Raw genomic sequence first — 26,091 nt, forward strand, 5'->3', positions numbered from 1 at the left:
AAAAAACGTCATAGTATAGTAAGGCGTCAAAATCGGGCAAAAAAAGTCAAAATATTTTTCGACCTCCAAAAGTCATAAAAAACGTCATAGTATAGTAAGGCGTTTTTTTCGGGCAAAAAAAGTCTAAATTTTTTTCGACCTCCAAAAGTCATAAAAAACGTCATAGTATAGTAAGGCGTTTTTTTCGGCCAAAAAAAGTCAAAATTTTTTTCGACCTCAAAATGTCATAAAAAACGTCATAGTATAGTAAGGCGTCAAAATCGGGCAAAAAAAGTCAAAATATTTTTCGACCTCCAAAAGTCATAAAAAACGTCATAGTATAGTAAGGCGTTTTTTTCGGCCAAAAAAAGTCTAAATTTTTTTCGACCTCCAAAAGTCATAAAAAACGTCATAGTATAGTAAGGCGTTTTTTTCGGGCAAAAAAAGTCAAAATTTTTTTCGACCTCCAAAAGTCATAAAAAACGTCATAGTATAGTAAGGCGTTTTTTTCGGCCAAAAAAAGTCAAAATTTTTTTAGACCTCAAAATGTCATAAAAAACGTCATAGTATAGTAAGGCGTCAAAATCGGGCAAAAAAAGTCAAAATTTTTTCGACCTCCAAAAGTCATAAAAAACGTCATAGTATAGTAAGGCGTTTTTTTCGGCCAAAAAAAGTCAAAATTTTTTTCGACCTCCAAAAGTCATAAAAAACGTCATAGTATAGTAAGGCGTTTTTTTCGGCCAAAAAAAGTCAACATTTTTTTCGACCTCCAAAAGTCATAAAAAACGTCATAGTATAGTAAGGCGTTTTTTTCGGCCAAAAAAAGTCAAAATTTTTTTCGACCTCCAAAAGTCATAAAAAACGTCATAGTATAGTAAGGCGTTTTTTTCGGCCAAAAAAAGTCAAAATATTTTTCGACCTCCAAAAGTCATAAAAAACGTCATAGTATAGTAAGGCGTTTTTTTCGGCCAAAAAAAGTCAAAATTTTTTTCGACCTCCAAAAGTCATAAAAAACGTCATAGTATAGTAAGGCGTTTTTTTCGGGCAAAAAAAGTCAAAATATTTTTCGACCTCCAAAAGTCATAAAAAACGTCATAGTATAGTAAGGCGTTTTTTTCGGCCAAAAAAAGTCAAAATTTTTTTCGACCTCCAAAAGTCATAAAAAACGTCATAGTATAGTAAGGCGTTTTTTTCGGCCAAAAAAAGTCAAAATTTTTTTCGACCTCCAAAAGTCATAAAAAACGTCATAGTATAGTAAGGCGTTTTTTTCGGGCAAAAAAAGTCAAAATTTTTTTAGACCTTCAAAAGTCATAAAAAACGTCATAGTATAGTAAGGCGTTTTTTTCGGCCAAAAAAAGTCAAAATTTTTTTCGACCTCCAAAAGTCATAAAAAACGTCATAGTATAGTAAGGCGTTTTTTTCGGCCAAAAAAAGTCAAAATTTTTTTCGACCTCCAAAAGTCATAAAAAACGTCATAGTATAGTAAGGCGTCAAAATCGGGCAAAAAAAGTCAAAATTTTTTTCAACCTCCAAAAGTCATAAAAAACGTCATAGTATAGTAAGGCGTTTTTTTCGGGCAAAAAAAGTCAAAATATTTTTCGACCTCCAAAAGTCATAAAAAACGTCATAGTATAGTAAGGCGTCAAAATCGGGCAAAAAAAGTCAAAATTTTTTTCGACCTCCAAAAGTCATAAAAAACGTCATAGTATAGTAAGGCGTTTTTTTCGGCCAAAAAAAGTCAAAATTTTTTTCGACCTCCAAAAGTCATAAAAAACGTCATAGTATAGTAAGGCGTTTTTTTCGGGCAAAAAAAGTCAAAATATTTTTCGACCTCCAAAAGTCATAAAAAACGTCATAGTATAGTAAGGCGTTTTTTTCGGCCAAAAAAAGTCTAAATTTTTTTCGACCTCCAAAAGTCATAAAAAACGTCATAGTATAGTAAGGCGTTTTTTTCGGCCAAAAAAAGTCTAAATTTTTTTAGACCTCAAAATGTCATAAAAAACGTCATAGTATAGTAAGGCGTCAAAATCGGGCAAAAAAAGTCAAAATTTTTTTCGACCTCCAAAAGTCATAAAAAACGTCATAGTATAGTAAGGCGGTTTTTTCGGGCAAAAAAAGTCAAAATTTTTTTCGACCTCCAAAAGTCATAAAAAACGTCATAGTATAGTAAGGCGTTTTTTTCGGCCAAAAAAAGTCTAAATTTTTTTCGACCTCAAAATGTCATAAAAAACGTCATAGTATAGTAAGGTGTCAAAATCGGGCAAAAAAAGTCAAAATTTTTTTCGACCTCAAAATGTCATAAAAAACGTCATAGTATAGTAAGGCGTCAAAATCGGGCAAAAAAAGTCAAAATATTTTTCGACCTCCAAAAGTCATAAAAAACGTCATAGTATAGTAAGGCGTTTTTTTCGGGCAAAAAAAGTCTAAATTTTTTTCGACCTCCAAAAGTCATAAAAAACATCATAGTATAGTAAGGCGTTTTTTTCGGCCAAAAAAAGTCAAAATTTTTTTCGACCTCCAAAAGTCATAAAAAACGTCATAGTATAGTAAGGCGTCAAAATCGGGCAAAAAAAGTCAAAATTTTTTTCGACCTCCAAAAGTCATAAAAAACGTCATAGTATAGTAAGGCGTTTTTTTCGGCCAAAAAAAGTCAAAATATTTTTCGACCTCCAAAAGTCATAAAAAACGTCATAGTATAGTAAGGCGTGTTTTTCGGGCAAAAAAAGTCAAAATTTTTTTCGACCTCCAAAAGTCATAAAAAACGTCATAGTATAGTAAGGCGTTTTTTTCGGCCAAAAAAGGTCAAAATTTTTTTCGACCTCCAAAAGTCATAAAAAACGTCATAGTATAGTAAGGCGTTTTTTTCGGCCAAAAAAAGTCAAAATTTTTTTCGACCTCCAAAAGTCATAAAAAACGTCATAGTATAGTAAGGCGTTTTTTTCGGGCAAAAAAAGTCAAAAATTTTTTCGACCTCCAAAAGTCATAAAAAACATCATAGTATAGTAAGGCGTCAAAATCGGGCAAAAAAAGTCAAAAATTTTTTCGACCTCCAAAAGTCATAAAAAACGTCATAGTATAGTAAGGCGTTTTTTTCGGCCAAAAAAAGTCAAAATATTTTTCGACCTCCAAAAGTCATAAAAAACGTCATAGTATAGTAAGGCGTTTTTTTCGGCCAAAAAAAGTCAAAATTTTTTTAGACCTCCAAAAGTCATAAAAAACGTCATAGTATAGTAAGGCGTTTTTTTCGGCCAAAAAAAGTCAAAATATTTTTCGACCTCCAAAAGTCATAAAAAACGTCATAGTATAGTAAGGCGTTTTTTTCGGCCAAAAAAAGTCAAAATTTTTTTCGACCTCCAAAAGTCATAAAAAACGTCATAGTATAGTAAGGCGTTTTTTTCGGGCAAAAAAAGTCAAAATTTTTTTCGACCTCCAAAAGTCATAAAAAACGTCATAGTATAGTAAGGCGTTTTTTTCGGCCAAAAAAAGTCAAAATTTTTTTCGACCTCCAAAAGTCATAAAAAACGTCATAGTATAGTAAGGCGTTTTTTTCGGCCAAAAAAAGTCAAAATTTTTTTCGACCTCCAAAAGTCATAAAAAACGTCATAGTATAGTAAGGCGTTTTTTTCGGCCAAAAAAAGTCAAAATTTTTTTCGACCTCCAAAAGTCATAAAAAACGTCATAGTATAGTAAGGCGTTTTTTTCGGCCAAAAAAAGTCAAAAATTTTTTCGACCTCCAAAAGTCATAAAAAACGTCATAGTATAGTAAGGCGTTTTTTTCGGCCAAAAAAAGTCAAAATTTTTTTCGACCTCCAAAAGTCATAAAAAACGTCATAGTATAGTAAGGCGTTTTTTTCGGCCAAAAAAAGTCTAAATTTTTTTCGACCTCCAAAAGTCATAAAAAACGTCATAGTATAGTAAGGCGTTTTTTTCGGCCAAAAAAAGTCAAAATTTTTTTCGACCTCCAAAAGTCATAAAAAACGTCATAGTATAGTAAGGCGTTTTTTTCGGGCAAAAAAAGTCAAAATTTTTTTAGACCTCAAAATGTCATAAAAAACGTCATAGTATAGTAAGGCGTCAAAATCGGGCAAAAAAAGTCAAAATTTTTTTCGACCTCAAAATGTCATAAAAAACGTCATAGTATAGTAAGGCGTCAAAATCGGGCAAAAAAAGTCAAAAATTTTTTTCGACCTCCAAAAGTCATAAAAAACGTCATAGTATAGTAAGGCGTTTTTTTCGGGCAAAAAAAGTCAAAAATTTTTTCGACCTCCAAAAGTCATAAAAAACGTCATAGTTTAGTAAGGCGTCAAAATCGGGCAAAAAAAGTCAAAATTTTTTTCGACCTCCAAAAGTCATAAAAAACGTCATAGTATAGTAAGGCGTTTTTTTCGGGCAAAAAAAGTCAAAAATTTTTTCGACCTCCAAAAGTCATAAAAAACGTCATAGTATAGTAAGGCGTTTTTTTCGGCCAAAAAAAGTCAAAATTTTTTTCGACCTCCAAAAGTCATAAAAAACGTCATAGTATAGTAAGGCGTCAAAATCGGGCAAAAAAAGTCAAAATTTTTTTCGACCTCCAAAAGTCATAAAAAACGTCATAGTATAGTAAGGCGTTTTTTTCGGCCAAAAAAAGTCAAAATTTTTTTCGACCTCCAAAAGTCATAAAAAACGTCATAGTATAGTAAGGCGTTTTTTTCGGCCAAAAAAAGTCAAAATTTTTTTAGACCTCCAAAAGTCATAAAAAACGTCATAGTATAGTAAGGCGTTTTTTTCGGCCAAAAAAAGTCAAAAATTTTTTCGACCTCCAAAAGTCATAAAAAAACGTCATAGTATAGTAAGGCGTTTTTTTCGGCCAAAAAAAGTCAAAATATTTTTCGACCTCCAAAAGTCATAAAAAACGTCATAGTATAGTAAGGCGTTTTTTTCGGCCAAAAAAAGTCAAAATTTTTTTCGACCTCCAAAAGTCATAAAAAACGTCATAGTATAGTAAGGCGTTTTTTTCGGGCAAAAAAAGTCAAAATTTTTTTCGACCTCCAAAAGTCATAAAAAACGTCATAGTATAGTAAGGCGTTTTTTTCGGCCAAAAAAAGTCTAAATTTTTTTCGACCTCCAAAAGTCATAAAAAACGTCATAGTATAGTAAGGCGTTTTTTTTGGCCAAAAAAAGTCAAAATTTTTTTAGACCTCAAAATGTCATAAAAAACGTCATAGTATAGTAAGGTGTCAAAATCGGGCAAAAAAAGTCAAAAATTTTTTCGACCTCAAAATGTCATAAAAAACGTCATAGTATAGTAAGGCGTTTTTTTCGGCCAAAAAAAGTCAAAATTTTTTTCGACCTCCAAAAGTCATAAAAAACGTCATAGTATAGTAAGGCGTTTTTTTCGGCCAAAAAAAGTCAAAATTTTTTTCGACCTCCAAAAGTCATAAAAAACGTCATAGTATAGTAAGGCGTTTTTTTCGGCCAAAAAAAGTCAAAATATTTTTCGACCTCCAAAAGTCATAAAAAACGTCATAGTATAGTAAGGCGTTTTTTTCGGGCAAAAAAAGTCAAAAATTTTTTCGACCTCCAAAAGTCATAAAAAACGTCATAGTATAGTAAGGCGTTTTTTTCGGCCAAAAAAAGTCAAAATTTTTTTCGACCTCCAAAAGTCATAAAAAACGTCATAGTATAGTAAGGTGTCAAAATCGGGCAAAAAAAGTCTAAATTTTTTTCGACCTCAAAATGTCATAAAAAACGTCATAGTATAGTAAGGCGTCAAAATCGGGCAAAAAAAGTCAAAATATTTTTCGACCTCCAAAAGTCATAAAAAACGTCATAGTATAGTAAGGCGTTTTTTTCGGCCAAAAAAAGTCAAAATTTTTTTCGACCTCCAAAAGTCATAAAAAACGTCATAGTATAGTAAGGCGTTTTTTTCGGGCAAAAAAAGTCAAAAATTTTTTCGACCTCCAAAAGTCATAAAAAACGTCATAGTATAGTAAGGCGTTTTTTTCGGCCAAAAAAAGTCAAAATTTTTTTCGACCTCCAAAAGTCATAAAAAACGTCATAGTATAGTAAGGCGTTTTTTTCGGCCAAAAAAAGTCCAAATTTTTTTCGACCTCCAAAAGTCATAAAAAACGTCATAGTATAGTAAGGCGTTTTTTTCGGCCAAAAAAAGTCAAAATTTTTTTCGACCTCCAAAAGTCATAAAAAACGTCATAGTATAGTAAGGCGTTTTTTTTGGCCAAAAAAAGTCAAAATTTTTTTAGACCTCAAAATGTCATAAAAAACGTCATAGTATAGTAAGGTGTCAAAATCGGGCAAAAAAAGTCTAAATTTTTTTCGACCACAAAATGTCATAAAAAACGTCATAGTATAGTAAGGCGTCAAAATCGGGCAAAAAAAGTCAAAATTTTTTTCGACCTCCAAAAGTCATAAAAAACGTCATAGTATAGTAAGGCGTTTTTTTCGGCCAAAAAAAGTCTAAATTTTTTTCGACCTCCAAAAGTCATAAAAAACGTCATAGTATAGTAAGGCGTTTTTTTCGGCCAAAAAAAGTCAAAATATTTTTCGACCTCCAAAAGTCATAAAAAACGTCATAGTATAGTAAGGCGTTTTTTTCGGGCAAAAAAAGTCAAAAATTTTTTCGACCTCCAAAAGTCATAAAAAACGTCATAGTATAGTAAGGCGTTTTTTTCGGCCAAAAAAAGTCAAAATTTTTTTCGACCTCCAAAAGTCATAAAAAACGTCATAGTATAGTAAGGTGTCAAAATCGGGCAAAAAAAGTCAAAATTTTTTTCGACCTCAAAATGTCATAAAAAACGTCATAGTATAGTAAGGCGTCAAAATCGGGCAAAAAAAGTCAAAATATTTTTCGACCTCCAAAAGTCATAAAAAACGTCATAGTATAGTAAGGCGTTTTTTTCGGCCAAAAAAAGTCAAAATTTTTTTCGACCTCCAAAAGTCATAAAAAACGTCATAGTATAGTAAGGCGTTTTTTTCGGCCAAAAAAAGTCAAAATTTTTTTCGACCTCCAAAAGTCATAAAAAACGTCATAGTATAGTAAGGCGTTTTTTTCGGCCAAAAAAAGTCAAAATTTTTTTCGACCTCCAAAAGTCATAAAAAACGTCATAGTATAGTAAGGCGTTTTTTTCGGCCAAAAAAAGTCTAAATTTTTTTCGACCTCCAAAAGTCATAAAAAACGTCATAGTATAGTAAGGCGTTTTTTTCGGCCAAAAAAAGTCAAAATATTTTTCGACCTCCAAAAGTCATAAAAAACGTCATAGTATAGTAAGGCGTTTTTTTCGGGCAAAAAAAGTCAAAAATTTTTTCGACCTCCAAAAGTCATAAAAAACATCATAGTATAGTAAGGCGTTTTTTTCGGCCAAAAAAAGTCAAAATTTTTTTCGACCTCCAAAAGTCATAAAAAACGTCATAGTATAGTAAGGCGTTTTTTTCGGCCAAAAAAAGTCAAAATTTTTTTAGACCTCAAAATGTCATAAAAAACGTCATACTATAGTAAGGCGTCAAAATCGGGCAACAAAAGTCAAAATTTTTTTCGACCTCAAAATGTCATAAAAAACGTCATAGTATAGTAAGGCGTCAAAATCGGGCAAAAAAAGTCAAAAATTTTTTCGACCTCCAAAAGTCATAAAAAACGTCATAGTATAGTAAGGCGTTTTTTTCGGCCAAAAAAAGTCAAAATATTTTTCGACCTCCAAAAGTCATAAAAAACGTCATAGTATAGTAAGGCGTTTTTTTCGGGCAAAAAAAGTCTAAATTTTTTTCGACCTCCAAAAGTCATAAAAAACGCCATAGTATAGTAAGGCGTTTTTTTCGGCCAAAAAAAGTCAAAATTTTTTTCGCCCTCCAAAAGTCATAAAAAACGTCATAGTATAGTAAGGCGTTTTTTTCGGCCAAAAAAAGTCAAAATTTTTTTAGACCTCAAAATGTCATAAAAAACGTCATAGTATAGTAAGGTGTCAAAATCGGGCAAAAAAAGTCTAAATTTTTTTCGACCTCAAAATGTCATAAAAAACGTCATAGTATAGTAAGGCGTCAAAATCGGGCAAAAAAAGTCAAAATATTTTTCGACCTCCAAAAGTCATAAAAAACGTCATAGTATAGTAAGGCGTTTTTTTCGGCCAAAAAAAGTCTAAATTTTTTTCGACCTCCAAAAGTCATAAAAAACGTCATAGTATAGTAAGGCGTTTTTTTCGGCCAAAAAAAGTCAAAATTTTTTTCGACCTCCAAAAGTCATAAAAAACGTCATAGTATAGTAAGGCGTCAAAATCGGGCAAAAAAAGTCAAAATTTTTTTCGACCTCCAAAAGTCATAAAAAACGTCATAGTATAGTAAGGCGTTTTTTTCGGCCAAAAAAAGTCTAAATTTTTTTCGACCTCCAAAAGTCATAAAAAACGTCATAGTATAGTAAGGCGTTTTTTTCGGCCAAAAAAAGTCAAAATTTTTTTCGACCTCCAAAAGTCATAAAAAACGTCATAGTATAGTAAGGCGTCAAAATCGGGCAAAAAAAGTCCAAATTTTTTTCGACCTCCAAAAGTCATAAAAAACGTCATAGTATAGTAAGGCGTTTTTTTCGGCCAAAAAAAGTCAAAATTTTTTTCGACCTCCAAAAGTCATAAAAAACGTCATAGTATAGTAAGGCGTTTTTTTCGGCCAAAAAAAGTCTAAATTTTTTTCGACCTCCAAAAGTCATAAAAAACGTCATAGTATAGTAAGGCGTTTTTTTCGGCCAAAAAAAGTCTAAATTTTTTTCGACCTCCAAAAGTCATAAAAAACGTCATAGTATAGTAAGGCGTTTTTTTTTCGGCCAAAAAAAGTCAAAATTTTTTTCGACCTCAAAATGTCATAAAAAACGTCATAGTATAGTAAGGCGTTTTTTTTCGGCCAAAAAAAGTCAAAATTTTTTTCGACCTCAAAATGTCATAAAAAACGTCATAGTATCGTACGGCGTCAAAATCGGCCAAGAAAAGTCCAAAATTTTTTTGCCTTCAAAATGTCATAAAAAACGTCATAGTATAGTAAGGCGTCAAAATCGGCCCAAAAAGTCAAAAAAATTTTTGACCTCAAAATGTCATCAAAAACGTCATAGTATAGTCAGGCGTCAAATTCGGCCAAAAAAAGTCAAAAATTTTTTGGACCTCAACATTTCATAAAATGGTCATAGTATAGTAAGGCGTCAAAATGGACCCAAAAAAAGTCATTTTTTAGAACGGTCTCAAAATGTCATAAAATGGTCATAGTATAGTAAGGCATCAAAATCAGCCAATGAAAGTCATCCTTTTTTTTGGAGGAGAGAAGGAGAACGACATGCAGCATAATACAAACAGGGTTTGCAATGGACAATGTTAGAGGGTCAGCATTTAGATTACAGTTAGTGAACAGTTTGTGGATAATGTGTGCTCAGCAATTACAGTTATGATAGGAAACAGAGCACAGAGGGGACAATTCCTTTAGGAGGAGTTTGTCAAAGTACGGCAAGTGGAAAAGGTAAAAGTGAATGACAATAAAGTTATCTGAATCTGAATCCAGTTCTGTGCTGCAATATATTTGGTAAACAGTAGATGGCAGCAGTAATATCCACAGGCCTTTTACGGCCTCTCTTCCTGGAATCCAGAAGAGGAAGAAGGAGGGGGAAGCAAGAGAAGAAGAATGGGTGTTTTTGAAAAGGGTGTGTTGCTACTGCTGTTGGAGTGTCTGAGGCAACCTTCACAACACAGTTTCATTAGTTGTGAGCAGACTTTTGCTGAGAATCAAACCCGGTTTACTACATTGGTCAGGTTTGTACTTGTCAATTAAACTTTGTCATATTGTGAAGAGTATATTAAGTATCATTAAGTACAGATGGCAACTGAGCTCCAGGACAGCCATTTGCTTGCAAACTAGGAGCTTGGCTTCTCTGACAGTGCCTGAGGCTGGAATAAATCCAACTTTTTTAAAACTAAAATTTAAATGATCCGCACCAATTAGCTGTAAATCAATGCTGCTGGATGTGTCAGTGGTGGGATTTACCAGTCAGACTGACCCAGTTTTACTCATGTATTACTCAGTCAGGTACAGTGTGGAAATGCAGCACAGCAGCAGCGTGACTGACTTTCAGCAACTATGGGGAAGATGGACCACCCTGTCGAACTGCCTTTATAATGAGCCAAAGGTAGCACCAAAATTTAATCTTTTATTTTCTTTATTTCCTCCCAGCTAAATCACATGTGTCTTTACCAGGTAGCACAGGTGATGAATTCAAGAATCGGGCAGTACCTCAGCAACCACCCGTTCTTAGCTCTCACAGTGATGCTATTCAGCGCCATGGCTGCAGTGCCTGTTGGACTTTTCCTCATTTTTGCTCTTGTGACCATTATTATGTCGGCAGTAGGTTTTGTTTTCTTTGAGGGTAGGTGCACTCATGTCAAAATCAGACTTTGCCATGTGATGTTTTGGGATACTGCGCAGCCACAAACCCGTTCTTTCTCTCTGTCTCTTCTAGTGTTCCTGCTGTTTGTGGGAGGGTTTACTCTGCTGTGCGTGCTCTCCGGCCTTGCCTTCTTCTCCCTCATGGTTTCATGCATCTTTAATGCTTTTTATGTGATCATCTCCAACATCCTCAACTACTACTACCCACAACTGACAAAGGTAAATATACTGTAGACTGAAGCTCTAGTTATTTTATTAAAAATGTATTGTCTGGACATAATCTCTTCTAAAATTTTAATAAATGTATGCATGTTCATATTACTTACAAGGAGCTATTAAAGTTTTAGACACTATTTATTTTCTTTCTACCAGCAAGGTAACATTGAGGGAAAGGAGTATGAGTTTGAAACTTCAAAGCTGAAGGAAATGCAGTAGCTCTCTTCCTCTTGTCTCAACTTGTCTCATCTTAGAGCCTTAAATCAGCACTACTGAAGCTTCATTGTTGGGATTCAGAGGACACAGATGCTTGAATGAATAGTGCTGCTGATGTAACAGATATTCGAAGCACAAAGTCTCCCTGATGGTTACTGAATGTGTAAAGCCTAAATATTGTTAGTAGATATTTTTCTAAAACTTAAATATGAATATATGAATTTCATTATATATATATATATATATATATAATAGACATAGACTGTCAGTCTGAAAACGCCTTTATTTGTTATGTGTATTTGCAAATATTTGATGTTCATACTCTTAAAGCAATGAAAATGCACTATAAAATAATGTTACATATCTATTTTTGCTGTTACCCGCAGAAGAGCACAATGTTTGACATCTGTGACATAGCTTTGAATAAAAGCTCATCATAATGAACATTTGCTCTGGTCTTCTGTCCAAACAAGAGATGGAGAATAGTAATGGACCTAAAACTATGTCTTTGTGAAGAATGTCTGGGAAAAATTTTAAGTTGGTACCATGTTGAATGCTGCACATTTTTCAATCCTACATGTTTGGCTCTATTTATATTTCCCCAATTCATCAACATGGTGTGATTAACTACTATAAATGTTTCCTTACAAAAGAACTAGAGAAGACTCCTTCACAACTGAAACATATTCCTGTGGGACTTTTGGTAGCAGTATATGCAAAGGAATTTGTGTGCCTAATTTTATTAAATGGGCATGTTGCTTCCTTTGCATGTTTTGAATTCATTTTAAAGATGTATTTAAAAAAAACAAACTTACATTCGGAAAAATTGAAAACTTAAAACATCTGAAGGGGTCTTAGATAAAGCTGCACTCATCAGTACTTGCATTCTTTCAATAATCACAGTGACTTTGGAGGGTGATTCTCATAAAATCTTTATTGGAGGTGATATCATGCAAAAAAAAAGAGAAAAAAAAGTTCAAAATAATCCTCAAATAATCCTTTAGGAATGGCAAATTTGAAAAAGTTGAAGTTAACAAAAGGCCTTTAAATTCAATAGAAATGCACCCAGTGAACACCATGACAACCCCTACTCAATTACTGAACAGCATAATGTCACATCTGTTGAATTGTTCACACTCCAGACATTCAGATAACTGAAATGTCACAACCGGTCAAAGTGCTGGAGGATCTTCATGCCAAATATCTACACATCCCGGTATAAGTGTAATCTTTGTTCTGTCATTCATTATTGCTTTTTTCTGATTTTAGTGACATTTCAACCTTGAGATAACTGACAAGCCGCTGTTGGAAGGTGTTCATGCATTTGTTACTGGGGTGCAACACTGACAGAAACGAAGTTTGTGCTGTCTCTACATCCAAAATGTGATGTAACATTATTTTAAGACTGAAATCTATATTAAAGCTGTGAAACGACTGATGCGTGTTAGCTTCTTCGATACAGTAAGCTGAAGAAAAATCTGTCACATGAGAAGTTTAATTCCAAATGAGATACCCATATTTGAAAATACTGACGGCTATGACAAAAAGACTGCTGGCATTCAAGTAAAGTATTTTATGGGTCACCTCTTACACTGAATGAGTTGTATGTACGAAAAAAAGCTCTGATTTTTAGAAGAGAGAAAGATCTTTTTAAAATGTTGTCTTGAGTGATTTTAGAAAGCGATGTTTTTACAAAACCCATGTGTGTGTTGGCCTCTTTAAAACATTTCCAGGAGAGGGTACATGTGTTACAGAATATGCATACAATTATTGAGATAAAAAAATGTAAAAATAAAACCGCGAGAAAATGGACATAATCGTCATCAGGCACTCAGATACATTACTCTTTATCTCACTCTTTAATAAGACTGTACATTTGTGCATTTCATTACCAAGTCAAACAAGGTACTTCTCAGAGCTGACCATATTTGTGACATTATAAAAATAAGAAATAAAAAAAAAAATAAGCGTATACACCTCACATGTAAAAAAAAAAAAAAATACAAAAACAAAAAAGAGCCTCTTCTCCTATTTGAACAGCAATCAAAGAAGTTTAAGGCAAGATGCTGAACACAGAAATCCAAAGGTTGATTTGGGGTGGTCTTTGTTCAGCTCTGGTGTGTGTTGGCATTTACCAGTTCCATCAGCAATCATCAAGAAGACTAGTGTTTTTCCCCATTAGTTGATTCTCTGTCTCCGGCATCCTTTGCTATAAGGTTACAAGACTCCAAGATGTCCTCTCCACACCCCCTGAGTCTGCTGGGTGTCGCTGTCTACTTCTCTACATTTTATGCTGGCAGACTCAGCTTCTTGCCTTTCAACACTGAGGGGGTGAGAAAAAGTTAGACAGTCATCAGGTAGGAGCCAAAGCACCACCGTTTCCATTTTCAATGAGTTTTCAAGGGGGTACTACTTGATTTGTGTTCAGAATTAACCCCTATGGTTGTAAACCAACAACCCTTTTCAACCAGATGCTTCCAGGAACCACAGAGCAACTAGAGACTAAAAGGTGCTTGTGTACATTTGTGTGTCCACCACATCTGAAGAACTGTGAAGATTTAGCAAATAAGACCAGTCAGAGATGTTTTTAATGACTGCTGAATGGATGCAAAGGAAACACACAGAGGTTAAGGAGGAAGCTTAAAACAGGAAACTAAAGTTTCCAGAGTTTCCAGGCCGCTCCTAAGGATCAGTGTCAGGGTCCATTTGAGCATATTTTAATGGAATAGTATCAGCTAAAATGAAGCTGATAGCCTACAGTGTGAGGATTTTGAGGCATATCCAAGCGAAAATAAGTATGTGTAAAAATGTAAAAGTACGTACGAGTTCAAACACTGCTGTTGGTGAAATACACGGACTCACTAACCTCAGATGCCAACAAGTTCACTATCTCCCCTCTTTCTTTCTTTCTTTCTTATTAGCAAAGAGCTGTGCACAAAACATTCAGGTAGTCGATTGACATTTTTAGCTGGCGCTGACCATCTCCAGCTGCAGGTTATAACAGGTGAAAATTAAAAGTTGGCCGTTGTTGGGCTGTAGGCCTCCTGGCAGCCAGTGTTTGTACTCTGCCAAAGCTTGTTTGTGAGAGCAGAGAGTGCTTTTGTAGTTCCCAGAACTCCAACAGAGTGATACATCTTCTCTCAAGCTAATCACATCAGTTTCAAGAGTTGTGTTCTCCTCATTAAACTTTTATTGATATCATATCAAAAAATTAAGCTTATAAATTTAATAGTTTTAAAACAGGACCTTCAGTGCTTGGATGAAGATGGTCACATAAAAATAAGATGTGTCAGCACATTGTAAATATAAGTATTGGATCAGAGACTGTGCTGGCAGATTCCCAAGATTAAAGAATTCGGATCGGGGCCAAAAAAAACTTGATTGGGACATCCCTAATAACAAATCCTCTTTTCTCATCCTAGTACTAGTAGCAACATTAGAGTAAATAACATCTGTTAAGCAGAACACAAGTACAGTTCTTAGGCAACCAGAATGTACTACTCACAGAAAAGGGTCTTTTTGGGGATCAGGAGATTCTAAATTTAGACTCTTGCATTGGAAATACAAATGAGATTTCTGCATTCCTAAAAAATGTTTTGGGTTCTTGGAAAAGTTCCTGCAGAGGGAACAGGCCACAAGTAACAACAATGGCACCTAGATGCCAGCTACAAGAAAACTACAGTACTGAAATGACAAAAAAACAAACAAACAAAAAATTCAAGCTTCATTTCACATGTCTATTGTGTTTTTTAAACTGCACTAGTGTGAATAGTTAGACTTGAATTGCAACTATGGTTTGATTGTGGAGAATTTTTAGTGAAGAAAAGGTCTTAAAATGTATTGACTTTACCCACAGCAAAGTTTTTTTTAATCTAATGCGACTGCAAGAAATCAGGGAAAAAAATCCACAGTCCTGGTTTTGTGAGCAAAAAAATGATTCTTAAGTTGAGTCACAAATAATATGACACTTTAGCATATATTCCATATTTATAGTCTTTAGAACAAAATTCCCTTTGTGTGTTTCCTGGGACTGTGTTTCTGTCCTTAACTACTGTGAAGGGACAGTAACACAAAGAGGCAATTTTGTACTAAAAAGACCATAACTTTGGAAAATACAGACTTCATTCACTTCAGCTGAAGCCTCATATTAGCTTCAGCTGAACTATGGAATGAGGTTTTTCAGGGAACAAGTACTCTGGATTTTGTCCCTCATCTCTCACATCGAAGTTACTCTAAGACAGGACTGCTTCAGGGCCAGTATGGACAGGAGGAATGATAGCATCTACAAGTAATTCCTTTAAAAAGATAGATATGGACATGTGAGCACTGAATATGCCCGCCTTTTATGCTTTTTACTGCAGCTGAATAACAAACCAAAAAATTAAATTTAATATTACATTTCATATCCATAATAAATATTTTTATACAGTAAAAATTAGCACTACATAAATAATTTTGCTCCACAATTACTGCCTGATAATAAACCTCTTATTTTTACTGTTTTATCTGTGTAACTTGGTGCTTGCCTACTAGATGATATCAGTAGATATTAGTGAAACCCACCTTTGGTGACATAAAGGTAGAAGAAGTCACAGTAGAGGACAGTCTGGACGACGCCGGCCACAATAGCGATCATGTCAAAGAAGCCCTCAAAGTAGAAACGCCAAATCCAGTTGAAGAGATAGAGGGCTCGATACAGGCCCAGGCAGAACAGGTAGTGGGTGGTAATTGTCTCCGCCTCACCAGTCTTGCTAATCATGAAGAGCTGAGGCAGGATTGCCACCGACTCCAGGTAAATGGAGAATGTCCAAAGGATCTGATGACAGGGAGGTTTAATTTAAATTTGCAGGAATGCAATTAATTTCACATGCATGAAGGAATTATATGTTCTCATAGTGGTTAGTTCCTAACCAAAGAATTCTGTCACAGTATGACGGCAATACAACAGGCTGAACCCACCTCTAGGAAAGAGAAGTCATGGTTGATGAGAACAGCGAGACCTCCAACAGGGACAACCAAGAACTCCACTCTGAAACTGTCATGGTTGCCATCATAGGTGGCCCTGAATTTTGCGTAGATCAGGTAGACTGTGGCATACGAACAGCCGATGTAGATCACCTGGTAAACAACATAAAACCGCACGTCATTCAGGGACCTTGATAGAAACAGGAGACCTGTGTGAAGGGCTACTGGTCAGGGCAGAGGCGTGGCTGGTATCTTACCTTCATGCATGTATTATAGAGGGAGATGAAGGACGTGAGCAGATCCAAGTAGCGTGTGGTGAACACAAGAGCAAACAGGATTTGGCTCTTTCCAGAGATACCTTTAACAAAAATATCAGGCATATTTACCATTAAGTTTAAAAGTATAGCAAAGTCACGAGCCACCTCTGAATGGCTTCACTAGCAGTTTAAATAAATCATAAGGTATTTCCTTACTGAACAGTGACATCTACTGGAAAAATTTATCTACAACCTCAGACACCAATAACAATATTGTCCCTCCTTTTGAACTTGTTTTTACCAAGATAATATATCAACTTGCATGCAAGAATCCCCAATTTTACTTTCTAAAGTTATTCTAGGTTAGTTCAATGAAAATGTAGAAACAGATGGCCTCATTTTCTAAGATCCACACACTGTAGCAAGATAGTGACATGATCAGCACTGTCCCCTCAAAGCAAGAATGGTTGTGGGGGGTTCCTGCAGTCCAGTTTTATCCCACAGCCTATCGAGGTTAGGTTAGGTTAACTGGAAACTAATAATAGTTCTACTAATAATTCAGTGACAAACTGCATGATATCTAATCATTATGCCCTAAATGATATACAAACATAACCATCTATCTGTTATCTGTTAGCTAACATAACCTCTTAGCTTTGAACCAAAACCTTGCAGCTTTGTATCCAACCACTGCACTTCTCATAAACCAAAGAAGGATCCACCACTGAGACCAGACAAAATAAATGACTGTTATCTATGGTAGTCCAATGTGCAGATTTTTATTCATAAGTAACACACATTTATACATGCTATAAAAAAAATGTAAAATAAACTAATAATAATTTAAATAAAACATAAAGGAGTAGTTAGCTACTTCCGTAGCGCGTTCTAGAGCGCCACGTCAGAAGCCAGACCAAGAAAATCGAGCACCAAACCTCAGGTTAACAGAGCAGGAGCGAATGGATGCGTAATGTGTGGAGACGCTGCAGCAAGTAAAACATGTCTTAATAAAAACTTTTGTGATTTTGTGATTAATCTTTTGAGGTGTAGAGACCTAACTGACCACACGGTCCCTCAACCCGCAGTTTAGCTAGCTTAGTTAACTCACACTAAGGCAGCGATTGCTATGCTACATTTGGATAATGTTGCCACTAACTTATATTTAACCACACGTCTGCAGTAAATGCTGCAGTTGAGGTAATGGAAATGCAGATGGCAGTCTCTATTTGTTATCTGCTGTTAGCCCATTGACTGCTAATGCTATTAGCCACTAGCTCAAATGAATGAGTAGGAAACGTTAGCATATGGCTAGCTACCTCAGAGCTGGTTGGGTGAGAGGGGACAAAAACGACGAATCAAGCAAGTAAGGAAAGACAAAGTTAATCAGAAACATTAGGGAAACCGTAGCTGTAGCATATGTGATTGAAAATGAAGCTAGGGCTCACCTGCACATGACCTGCTTTTCCATATTTTGAGTAGCAGGATGATGATAGCAGCCAGATGAGAGAGGTCCCCTGTTAGTCTGAAGATATTCATGGTTGCAGGATGAACAGACAGACACAGCTAGGACGCTAAGGCAGTTGTCCCTTTTTGCTCAGAAGTAGATCCTTTTCGCACTTAATGCTGTCTTGTGTGGAGGTTTCTCCAGCTCAAGTTAGCGGCAAACCGAGCTGCTGGTCTCAACAGGATTAAAAATATGGCGAGAGTGCAGGTCGACGTGGAAGGGGGCGTGAGAAAACACACGGAGAGGTTTTGATTGGACTAAAATCTGATTGACAGCCAGAGACGGCCCGCCTACAACGAAATGGACTGAAAACTTGAGCCCTGTATGCACGAGGGGAGACTGGGTGGGACCAGTACCTCTGCAGCAGTTAACATAATTTTTTATTTAAACACTACCAGCGGTGAATGAAGTACTCAGATCCTTTACCTAAGTAAAAGTACCAAAACACACACAGTGTCAAACTACTCTATTACAAGTAAAAGTCATGCATTCAAAAAAAAATTATGAGTATTTTCAGGAACATGTACTTAATTATCAAAAGTAAAAGCATTTAATACAGAAACCATATATTTGTAGATCATTATTACTCATGCATCAATGTGTAAGAAGCATTTTATTTATTTAAATTATTGAATAAATTGTTCATCTTACTTATTATTATTTTATGTTTTTTAACTTGGCAAAGTGGACACCTGCCCCTGACTTCTAGGGTCCCCTAAAAGCTCCAGGTTCACTGTGTGTGTACTTAACTGGCCTTTTGTTTGTTAGTACAGGGGTCTGCACTACTGAGGCACAACTGATTAGATAATCGCCCTAAGGTTGATTTTCCTTTGTTTATCCAATCTTATCTTATTTAAAGAGAGCTTCTATGTCTTTGGCTGAGACTGTTCTTATATGGTACAGTGTCATAAATTCATCATTGTGTAATCAAATTGCAACATAGCAAACCTGGGGCCATGTGATATTTCAGAGGAATACTGTACATAATGCAGAAAAGGGAGCTGTAGTAGTGGTATGGGGCCCAGCACCTTATTTTTGCCCCCTAGCTAGAAATGCCTCATGTTTATGAAAACCAATAGTGTCACATTCAGCTGGACAGCACAGGAAGTATAAGCAGGAACTAAGTGCTGGGGAAGAGCAGTGCAACCACTTCCCATGCTGCCATTTAGGTAACATCAAACAAGGAATCATGAGATCACTCACAAGCTGTCAAGCTACAGACATGGACCGGTTGTTTTGGTTTTCTCTCCTGCTCACTCACCTGCCAGTAACAGGTAAAATGTCTTTTCTACATCTGTCAATAGTATTATGTCCATTATTTATTTAGGAAATAATGTTTTCTAATTCTCATTGTTCCATATAAGCAATAAGAATTAGGCATCTTAGGTCTTGCTTATTAAAAGCTCTGTGGTTATTTTGAAACATTTTTGGGGCTAGAATATAGTCAATTTGATATCTATTGCATTTATCTTTTATCAGAGAGCAATAAAAAAGCAACGGTAATCTGGATGAAAACAGGACAAGATGCCACTCTGCCTTGTGATCTCATTTCACCATGTCCAGAATGGAGTTATGAGTGGTTTGTTTTCAAAGAAAACTACCATCTTCATCTCAACCTAATGAGCAACCCGAGCAAATACAGCTTGGATAAAGGATCTTTGCACATCATGTCACTCAATGCTAGTGACAGTGGGATCTACCACTGTGCTGCAGTAGGGCCTCGTAAATCAGAAAGAGGCGAACAGTGTGTGGGGAACGGCACAACTCTTGCAGTGATAGGTGAGAGTCTTTTCAGAGGAAAGAATGATTGGAAAGTTCAGGCACAGATGTTTGGATGCTTTGATTAAGACGTATTAGGACATCTTTTCTTTTGCTTTCAGGAGGTAAACCAATGGCTAGCTACGTTCTGTGGTTAGCACTTGTCCTCTTGGTCATCTACAGCATGGCAATAGTGACACTTATCATTTTAAAGAAGGTACATTTCTTCAATATATTTATTTCTAATTCATACAAACAAGACTGAAAATTGAAAATGGACTACGTACTGATGTGAAATTTACTTCTTCATTTCTATTCTAGTATCACTGCAATACAAGCTCCCGCAGAAAAACTAACAAGGTTGTAGATGAGTGTATGATTTTCTTTTTTAATTTGTGTTTGGTGTGTTAACTGTTTACTAAATGGGGAAAAGCCCACAGAAGCTAAAAGAGGAACAGGAACCAAGGCCTCTGTTAAGTCAGGGCCAAAAAAGGCTCTTACAACAGCACAAACGAGCTGCTCACTTGCTTTTCTTTGAAATTAAATACAGAAAGACAATTTTCCAAATATCTGTGTATTAAAATACATGTCTTCTGAACTTTCCAAACAGAATTACTCAACCAAAAAAACACAATTCCAAGATGTGCTTCAAGAAATGAACAAAAGAAGGAATTTGGAAAAGAGAAAAGAAACTACAGACGGAAATCTTTCTCAAGCTGAGGTAAATCTTGTTGCAGCATGTTATGGTTAGATTCAGTCAACAGACCGACATTGGGTAAAAACGAAACTTCTGGATAGCTTATGTTATAACATGTATATATTTTCCTACTAACCTGAAAATGTTTCTGTTTTACCATCCTTTTCATTTAAAATTTAACTTTGCTGCAGGCTGCAAGTACTGAATTCAACAGCTCACCTGATGACATCTATCAAAATGTCTAAGTGTCGGTCAAGGATATTAAATGACAGAGTTAGACCTCCATCATCCGGACTGAGAGGAAATTCCCAAGCCACGAAACACCTGACGGAAGGACATGTAACTGAGGAAATTAGCATACCACCAGAGGATGCAAGTCGGCTGTGTGTGCTTGCTCCCCTTTTCTCATGAAATGAGATATAAATACCACAACAAAGGTTCTGAGTCACTGTTCCTTTTCTCTCCAGCTTTTTTTTTTTTTTTTTAATTTTAGCAGGATAGTTGGATATTTAGGATGATAAACCCTCTGGAAGAAAAACACTTTGGTGAATAGAACTTTCAGGTACATTTTCGGGATATACAGATCAAATTGATCAGAGCAGAAAGTGTGCAAGAGTAGAAATGAAGCTGTTAGGTCAAACTTCAAGAGAAGGGATCACAGTATGGATACAAGCAGCCTTTTGATAATATCACTTTCCACCAAGATGATTTAATTATGCATCAGCACTGTCTTGGCAAATCACAAATTTGCAAACATGTAAAAATAGTCATATTTAGGTTGTAGTTCTGTAGAAATACAATTACATCAAAAATGCTAGAACCAAAACTCAAAGACTCAAGATGTAATATGACCTCAGAAAGTTTATCATTGTCATGAAAAAAAGGCACATTACAGCTGACTGTATATTTAAAATAGCCTGTACTACACTATGTTGAATTAGGAAAGAAAAATGTATATTTTTTGGTATTGGAGTGGTTCTTTTTTTTAATCACCTGTCAACTTATAAGACATTTACAGTAAGGCAATATTTAAAATTCTGATATGTTTTTGAGGCATCATGCAGACGTACTCTGTTCAGTGACTTTCATCTATTTTGGTTCATTGTAAATGCCCACAGAAAGAATCCAGATCCATATGGTTAACATTAGAATTTAGTTATACATTACCAAAAAGATCAAGACAAATGTTTATATGTACACGTAATATGTTCTTTTTTTTGGACAAATAAAAAGCTGTGATATGAACTTCTGGCAGACACAACCGAGGTTTTCACTCAAGCATACTATGTTAAAAGGCGGTGTGACTTCTTCCCTTTCTGTTTCCTCTCCTTTTTTATTCTCTAACATCACAGACACAGATGCAATACATGTCAGAGCATCAAGCTGAATGGCTGCTCTCTGGACCAAGGCTGGAGCTAGAGCTGTTTAAGTTTGCCCATGTTTACGGTAAAGATGGGCAAACTTTGGCTGCTCTCTGGACCAAGGCTGGAGCTAGAGCTGTTTAAGTTTGCCCATGTTTACGGTAAAGATGATGATAACAGTGCTCGCAAATCACATTTGTGAAACGGGCCTAGATATAAATATAGAGTGTAAGCTGGGTAACTAGAGTGCTTTTAGTTTTTCTCCATCATACAGATGTAACAGAATGATATACTGTCTGAAAAAACAATTACAGATTTCAGGTATAATGTACTGTGTGTGTGGGACCTTAATCATAAAACCAAACTCAACCTTGGAGTGTGAGAGCCTTTAGATGAAAAATCCAAACAAATATTCGTTACATTCTTGTAAAGTCCTTATACCATATGGTATGGCAAAATGTGCTAAGTAGGAGGTAGTCAGTAGTCAGGCTACAGGTTCCTCTCCATAACCAGTCTTGCTTTAAGAGCTATGACCTTTAACTGCTGTATGCCATATAGGCATATTTCTTTTAACTGGATCTTACTGATATCATTAATGGAAGACAACCGCTCTTAATTTCCACTGTCAGCATGTATCACTTCTGTTTCAGTTGATTATTTTAGGACAGTTTCTTCCACTGTCTAGAATCAGTCTTTTATAGAAGAGTCATCCTCCAATATGTTCCTGCTAATTACCTGCAAAGGTCAGTGACTGGACAAAGTATCTCACATTTAATGCAACTGAAAAGTCTGTGAGAGTGGATTTTGTCAAGGTAGTGGACTCCCAGACTGACATACAGTATCGTGATCCCTGGTGTGTTTGGTCCAACTATACAGTAAGAGTTCAAACATGAGACAGCTGGTGTACATAAAGTACTAATTACATGCTCATTGGTGAGCCTTTTGTGTACAGTAGTTAAAGGAATCTACAAAACTTTCATGCCATTACTCGCATAGAAACTGGAGGTAACTGAAGTCATAGAGGAAGAAAAAGCCTCTCCCCTTTGCATAGATTATTATTTTTCTATTCCCATTATTGTCTCTCTCCATGTCAAACATTTACAGTCATTGTTACAATTTGATATTTATGCACCTGAGGTCTCTCATTTACGCACTACTTTCAACATGATCTCCCAGTCAGTAATAAAGACTTTTCCCAAATCCCAGCTAAAGAAACGTCAATCAGCTTCCTCTGAATGTTGAAAATACTGAAGCTAGTTGTCAGTGTACTTTGTGTCAACAGTGTGACTGTTGCGGATGGAAAACAGCCTCCAAGCCAGGACTTGCACAACAGCCACACACATTGGCACCAGACACACCAAGTAGAACATCACACGGTGGAGGCTCTCCAAGGCGCTGGACAAGGGTTGGACATCAAGCTGAACATTAATTCTTTGGAAAATTGCTTGGGCTCAGATAAATTACAAATTATTTATTATTAGGGGTCACCATTATTGCCTGGACCCCTAATAATAATATTTGTCCTCAGGTTTATGAAATCTATATGAGCAAGAAAAACAAGAAGTACTTGACATTATATTAAAAGTAATGTAGATCTATAAACATTAACAATTAAAAAACTAAAGAAAAAATATGGAAGGGCACATTTAGGAAATGCGTCTTCAGTGGGGAACAGTTCACTAATTCTAAATGTTAACAGACATTTAGAATTCCACTCTTTTACTCACTGATTTACTACAGTGAGTAAATCAGCCATATCCCAACATCAGTTTTAGCTGGACTTACTAATTCAGCTAACATTTGGAACTTTAAATCAAGAAGAATTGAGAAAGTGTACCTTGGATTTGAATCCTTCCCTGCTTCCTTCAGCTGTTCATATCCAAACTGGTTGAGGACACTGAGCACTATCATAGGGGCCAGAGACTGAGCTGGCTTGGTGAACAGAGCATTCGTACCAAACACCATGGAGGAGAGAGGGGAACTGCAGAAAGGGGAGAAAAAAGAAGAAAACATAGTGACAAAACATAATTCTACCCGTCAAATAACCTGAATTTTTGTGATTATAAATGAAAAAAGAAAAGACATTTGTTTAATGAGATATGTCCATTTATATGGCACTCGTTAGAAAAGTATAATATTGCTTAATGTAACCTTTTTTATGTAGTATTGTTTAAAAAAATACAGATTTAAAGACAATGAGGCATCAAAGGCATTATATATTTGTAAATTAGGAATGACCACATTTTTTTTTTTTTTACCTGCGCTTGTACTTGTGCAGGTCTGTGTCAATGATGTCAGCCAAAGGCAAGCCGAAAAGACTGAAGGCTGCTTGAATAATGACCCTGCAGAGAAGATAAGGGTAACAGTGTAGGTATGACAAACAAATTAAAATGATTTTATAGAGTGATTATTAAAAAAACCCCGAAAGAAAGACTGAAGTCATTTAACCTCTTACATGTTAATGGTGAGGAAGAATGCCAGGATGTAGTAGTGCTGAGAACCAAGTACTAGCATGATAGCTGCCATTCCAGCCTCCATGTAGAAGGTGAAGAGGATGACCCTGTAGTAGCCAAGACCATGCAGCAGACTCTGACAGCTCAATACTAACAGCTGAGACGGAGATAAGGAATTAGGAACAACATGCAGATTAATATGAAGTAGCATATTATACAGCAGTATATCAAGCATTTTGCAAGCATTTCTGTGTTGGTGCATTCTTATATATAGCTCTGACATCTGAGAGAGCACTGCCAAAAAAACAGAAACCCTGCAAACATGAGAATATATTCTGAAAATATATGACAGGTTTTGAAAAAATGTCAGCCATAACGAAAGTGAATGACATGCAATTTGTGGGTATGCTACTTTGAGGTAATGGCTCATTACACACGTTATAGCTCCCATTTATCTGTTTATTCAAAAAAGCAATTGGGAGGACAATACCTGTGGACAGATGAATCCTGCTCCGTACATGATGCTCTGGGCCAGAGATGGAAGCACATCTGGAGGAATCAGGTGCTCGGCAAATATCATGGTAAAATTATTAAAGAAAGCCAGCATGAAAACTTGGAAGAAGTTCATGAGCACAAATAGCTGAAAGTCCTTGTTGGTCAGGATTTGCCACGTCAACGTTCTCAACATGGAGAAGGAAAATGCTGACTGATGGGAAGTCTGGTCAACACACTCCAGTGAGTCTGATTCAGATTCTTTGCTATCAAAGCGGCTCTCACTGTGGAAGCCCGTATAGAGCATGCAGCCACAGCTCAGGATAGCGATTAGAACTGTGAAGGCTTGGAAGGCCGTAAAGTCTTCCATGTTTCTGGACAGCATGCCACAGAAGAGGACACTGGAGGAGCCAATGAGAGAAGCCACCTGGGAAGAGAGGGGTTATGAGAAGGATGGAAAGTCATGCCATGCTGGCAAGGGGGCACACAGAAGAAAGATGGAGGCTGCCTTCGATATGCAAAGTCCTTACCTGGCTGTACTTCACAAGTCTTAGTCGGCTCTGATGGTGGCTGGAAATCTCTGCAAACAACGCACATTGTGCCAGCAGCACAAAAGTCAACATGCCGTCAAAAGCACACAGCGCCACCGTCAAATGTAAGCCGCTCATCCAGTCACCGGGGGCGTAGGACCGCCAAGGGAACCAGGCAAGAAGAAAAGCCAGTGAGTAGAGGGGAGCACCATACAGGATGGAGAGATGTCGTTGAGAGCAACAGGGCACTCTAGAGTTATCTTGCAGATAACCGAAGAGAGGGTCATTGACTGCATTCCACACCATGTACACCACCTGTGGACAGAAGTTCATAAGATTATTCAGTAAAAATGATGTTTCAAGTATTGTGAAAACGATCGATCAATTTTCAGATATTTCATAGACAAACAATTGACCTGTGGAATAAAGTAATTAACTGCTTAATTGGATCACAAAAACGAGAACCCAGGTTCTCAAAATTTCACTTTAATTTTTGAATACATACTTATATACAGACTTATTTTCACTGATATTGATATGCATCTGCACATAAAAACAGCTATAGTATATGTGCACGCATAATATCTGATATATGCATACACTCACTTGTGATTGGTGGAATGCTCCCTCTGATATCTTGTATTTGTTGAGAAAGAGTTTGACATAGTAGAAGCTGAATATATTGTTTATCATGGCAGATCCCAGGGTGGTCATAGCATAAGCCAGAGCTGCAGGATTGACCCCAAAGTTGATCAGGAGTCGGACTACGTTCATTCTTGCAGAGCGCACACCTGAGGCAGGTTTCTCCTCCACGGCCATGGCAGCTCAGGTAACTCATCAACCAAGTCCAGGAGCGAGGAAATGTTGTCGCTTAACAATGATTTTTCACGCTGTTGTTTTTTTTATCATCGCTGATAATTACTGCTATCTGCAAAAACAGTGCATCGGTATTCCAGAGCAAAAAGAGCGTTCGTTCCAGCTATCTCATTTTCATGAGTGTCCACAGGTCACAACGCTACTTCCCGTACTGTCACAACAGGAAAAATTAAACAAAATACCTGTAAAACTCGATTTGCGTGCCTGTCGAGCGGAGCGGGACTAACAGACAACAAGCAAACACCTGATTGGCTTGAGACGGCCTCTGGTCACATTTTCTGCTTTGTGATTGGCCGAAAAGAAACGCCTGTCAAAAGAAAGCAGGAAGTTCCGAGAACGAAAACAAATTTAAAATACATATATATTTAACCGTTCTTCATGTTCAT

General features: G+C 36.2%; 4 protein-coding genes across 4 annotated transcripts; 2 read left to right on the forward strand and 2 right to left on the reverse strand.

Moving 5' to 3' along the window:
• The first annotated feature begins 9,613 nt into the window (after positions 1–9,613).
• Positions 9,614–11,447, forward strand: LOC121198767 (lipid droplet assembly factor 1-like). The gene is made up of 5 exons (XM_041063083.1): positions 9,614–9,749; positions 10,020–10,123; positions 10,192–10,360; positions 10,454–10,599; positions 10,753–11,447. The coding sequence occupies exons 2-5, from the start codon at positions 10,037–10,039 to the stop codon at positions 10,813–10,815; spliced, it is 465 nt and encodes a 154-aa protein (XP_040919017.1). The 5' UTR covers positions 9,614–9,749; positions 10,020–10,036; the 3' UTR covers positions 10,816–11,447.
• Positions 11,448–11,732: 285 nt separating this feature from the next.
• Positions 11,733–17,734, reverse strand: LOC121198766 (ER lumen protein-retaining receptor 2). Its single transcript, XM_041063082.1, has 5 exons — positions 17,480–17,734; positions 16,035–16,135; positions 15,772–15,930; positions 15,376–15,628; positions 11,733–13,135 (listed from the first exon to the last, which is right to left on the reverse strand). Exons 1-5 carry the CDS (start codon positions 17,568–17,570, stop codon positions 13,101–13,103), a joined length of 639 nt encoding a protein of 212 aa, XP_040919016.1. The 5' UTR covers positions 17,571–17,734; the 3' UTR covers positions 11,733–13,100.
• A 968-nt stretch (positions 17,735–18,702) lies between these two features.
• Positions 18,703–21,238, forward strand: si:ch211-139g16.8 (immunoglobulin superfamily member 6). Its single transcript, XM_041063240.1, has 6 exons — positions 18,703–18,812; positions 19,018–19,317; positions 19,419–19,513; positions 19,618–19,656; positions 19,907–20,017; positions 20,185–21,238. The coding sequence occupies exons 1-6, from the start codon at positions 18,728–18,730 to the stop codon at positions 20,236–20,238; spliced, it is 684 nt and encodes a 227-aa protein (XP_040919174.1). The 5' UTR covers positions 18,703–18,727; the 3' UTR covers positions 20,239–21,238.
• Positions 21,239–21,264: 26 nt separating this feature from the next.
• Positions 21,265–25,900, reverse strand: mfsd13al (major facilitator superfamily domain containing 13a-like). Its single transcript, XM_041063239.1, has 7 exons — positions 25,436–25,900; positions 24,830–25,144; positions 24,298–24,726; positions 23,810–23,964; positions 23,613–23,696; positions 23,192–23,335; positions 21,265–22,749 (listed from the first exon to the last, which is right to left on the reverse strand). The coding sequence occupies exons 1-7, from the start codon at positions 25,646–25,648 to the stop codon at positions 22,608–22,610; spliced, it is 1,482 nt and encodes a 493-aa protein (XP_040919173.1). The 5' UTR covers positions 25,649–25,900; the 3' UTR covers positions 21,265–22,607.
• Positions 25,901–26,091: the final 191 nt, after the last annotated feature.

The sequence above is a fragment of the Toxotes jaculatrix genome, chromosome 18 (assembly GCF_017976425.1).
Source record: "Toxotes jaculatrix isolate fToxJac2 chromosome 18, fToxJac2.pri, whole genome shotgun sequence".
Classification (NCBI taxonomy): domain Eukaryota; kingdom Metazoa; phylum Chordata; class Actinopteri; family Toxotidae; genus Toxotes; species Toxotes jaculatrix.

Bases quoted from the DNA above. Each gene is read 5' to 3' on its own strand.
- LOC121198767 (XM_041063083.1), top strand. From the start codon at position 10,037: ATGCAGCACAGCAGCAGCGTGACTGACTTTCAGCAACTATGGGGAAGA. The intron at 10,124-10,191 runs GTAGCACCAAAA...TGTCTTTACCAG, and splicing joins GCCTTTATAATGAGCCAAAG to GTAGCACAGGTGATGAATTC. The intron at 10,361-10,453 runs GTAGGTGCACTC...TGTCTCTTCTAG, and splicing joins AGGTTTTGTTTTCTTTGAGG to TGTTCCTGCTGTTTGTGGGA.
- LOC121198766 (XM_041063082.1), bottom strand. From the start codon at position 17,570: ATGAATATCTTCAGACTAACAGGGGACCTCTCTCATCTGGCTGCTATC. The intron at 15,931-16,034 runs GTAAGATACCAG...GTTGTTTACCAG, and splicing joins TCTATAATACATGCATGAAG to GTGATCTACATCGGCTGTTC. The intron at 15,629-15,771 runs GTGGGTTCAGCC...CCCTGTCATCAG, and splicing joins ATGACTTCTCTTTCCTAGAG to ATCCTTTGGACATTCTCCAT.
- si:ch211-139g16.8 (XM_041063240.1), top strand. From the start codon at position 18,728: ATGAGATCACTCACAAGCTGTCAAGCTACAGACATGGACCGGTTGTTT. The intron at 18,813-19,017 runs GTAAAATGTCTT...ATCTTTTATCAG, and splicing joins CACTCACCTGCCAGTAACAG to AGAGCAATAAAAAAGCAACG. The intron at 20,018-20,184 runs GTAAATCTTGTT...ACTTTGCTGCAG, and splicing joins GAAATCTTTCTCAAGCTGAG to GCTGCAAGTACTGAATTCAA.
- mfsd13al (XM_041063239.1), bottom strand. From the start codon at position 25,648: ATGGCCGTGGAGGAGAAACCTGCCTCAGGTGTGCGCTCTGCAAGAATG. The intron at 23,697-23,809 runs GTAAGAGGTTAA...TCTTCTCTGCAG, and splicing joins TTCTTCCTCACCATTAACAT to GGTCATTATTCAAGCAGCCT. The intron at 22,750-23,191 runs GTACACTTTCTC...ACCCTTGTCCAG, and splicing joins GGGAAGGATTCAAATCCAAG to CGCCTTGGAGAGCCTCCACC.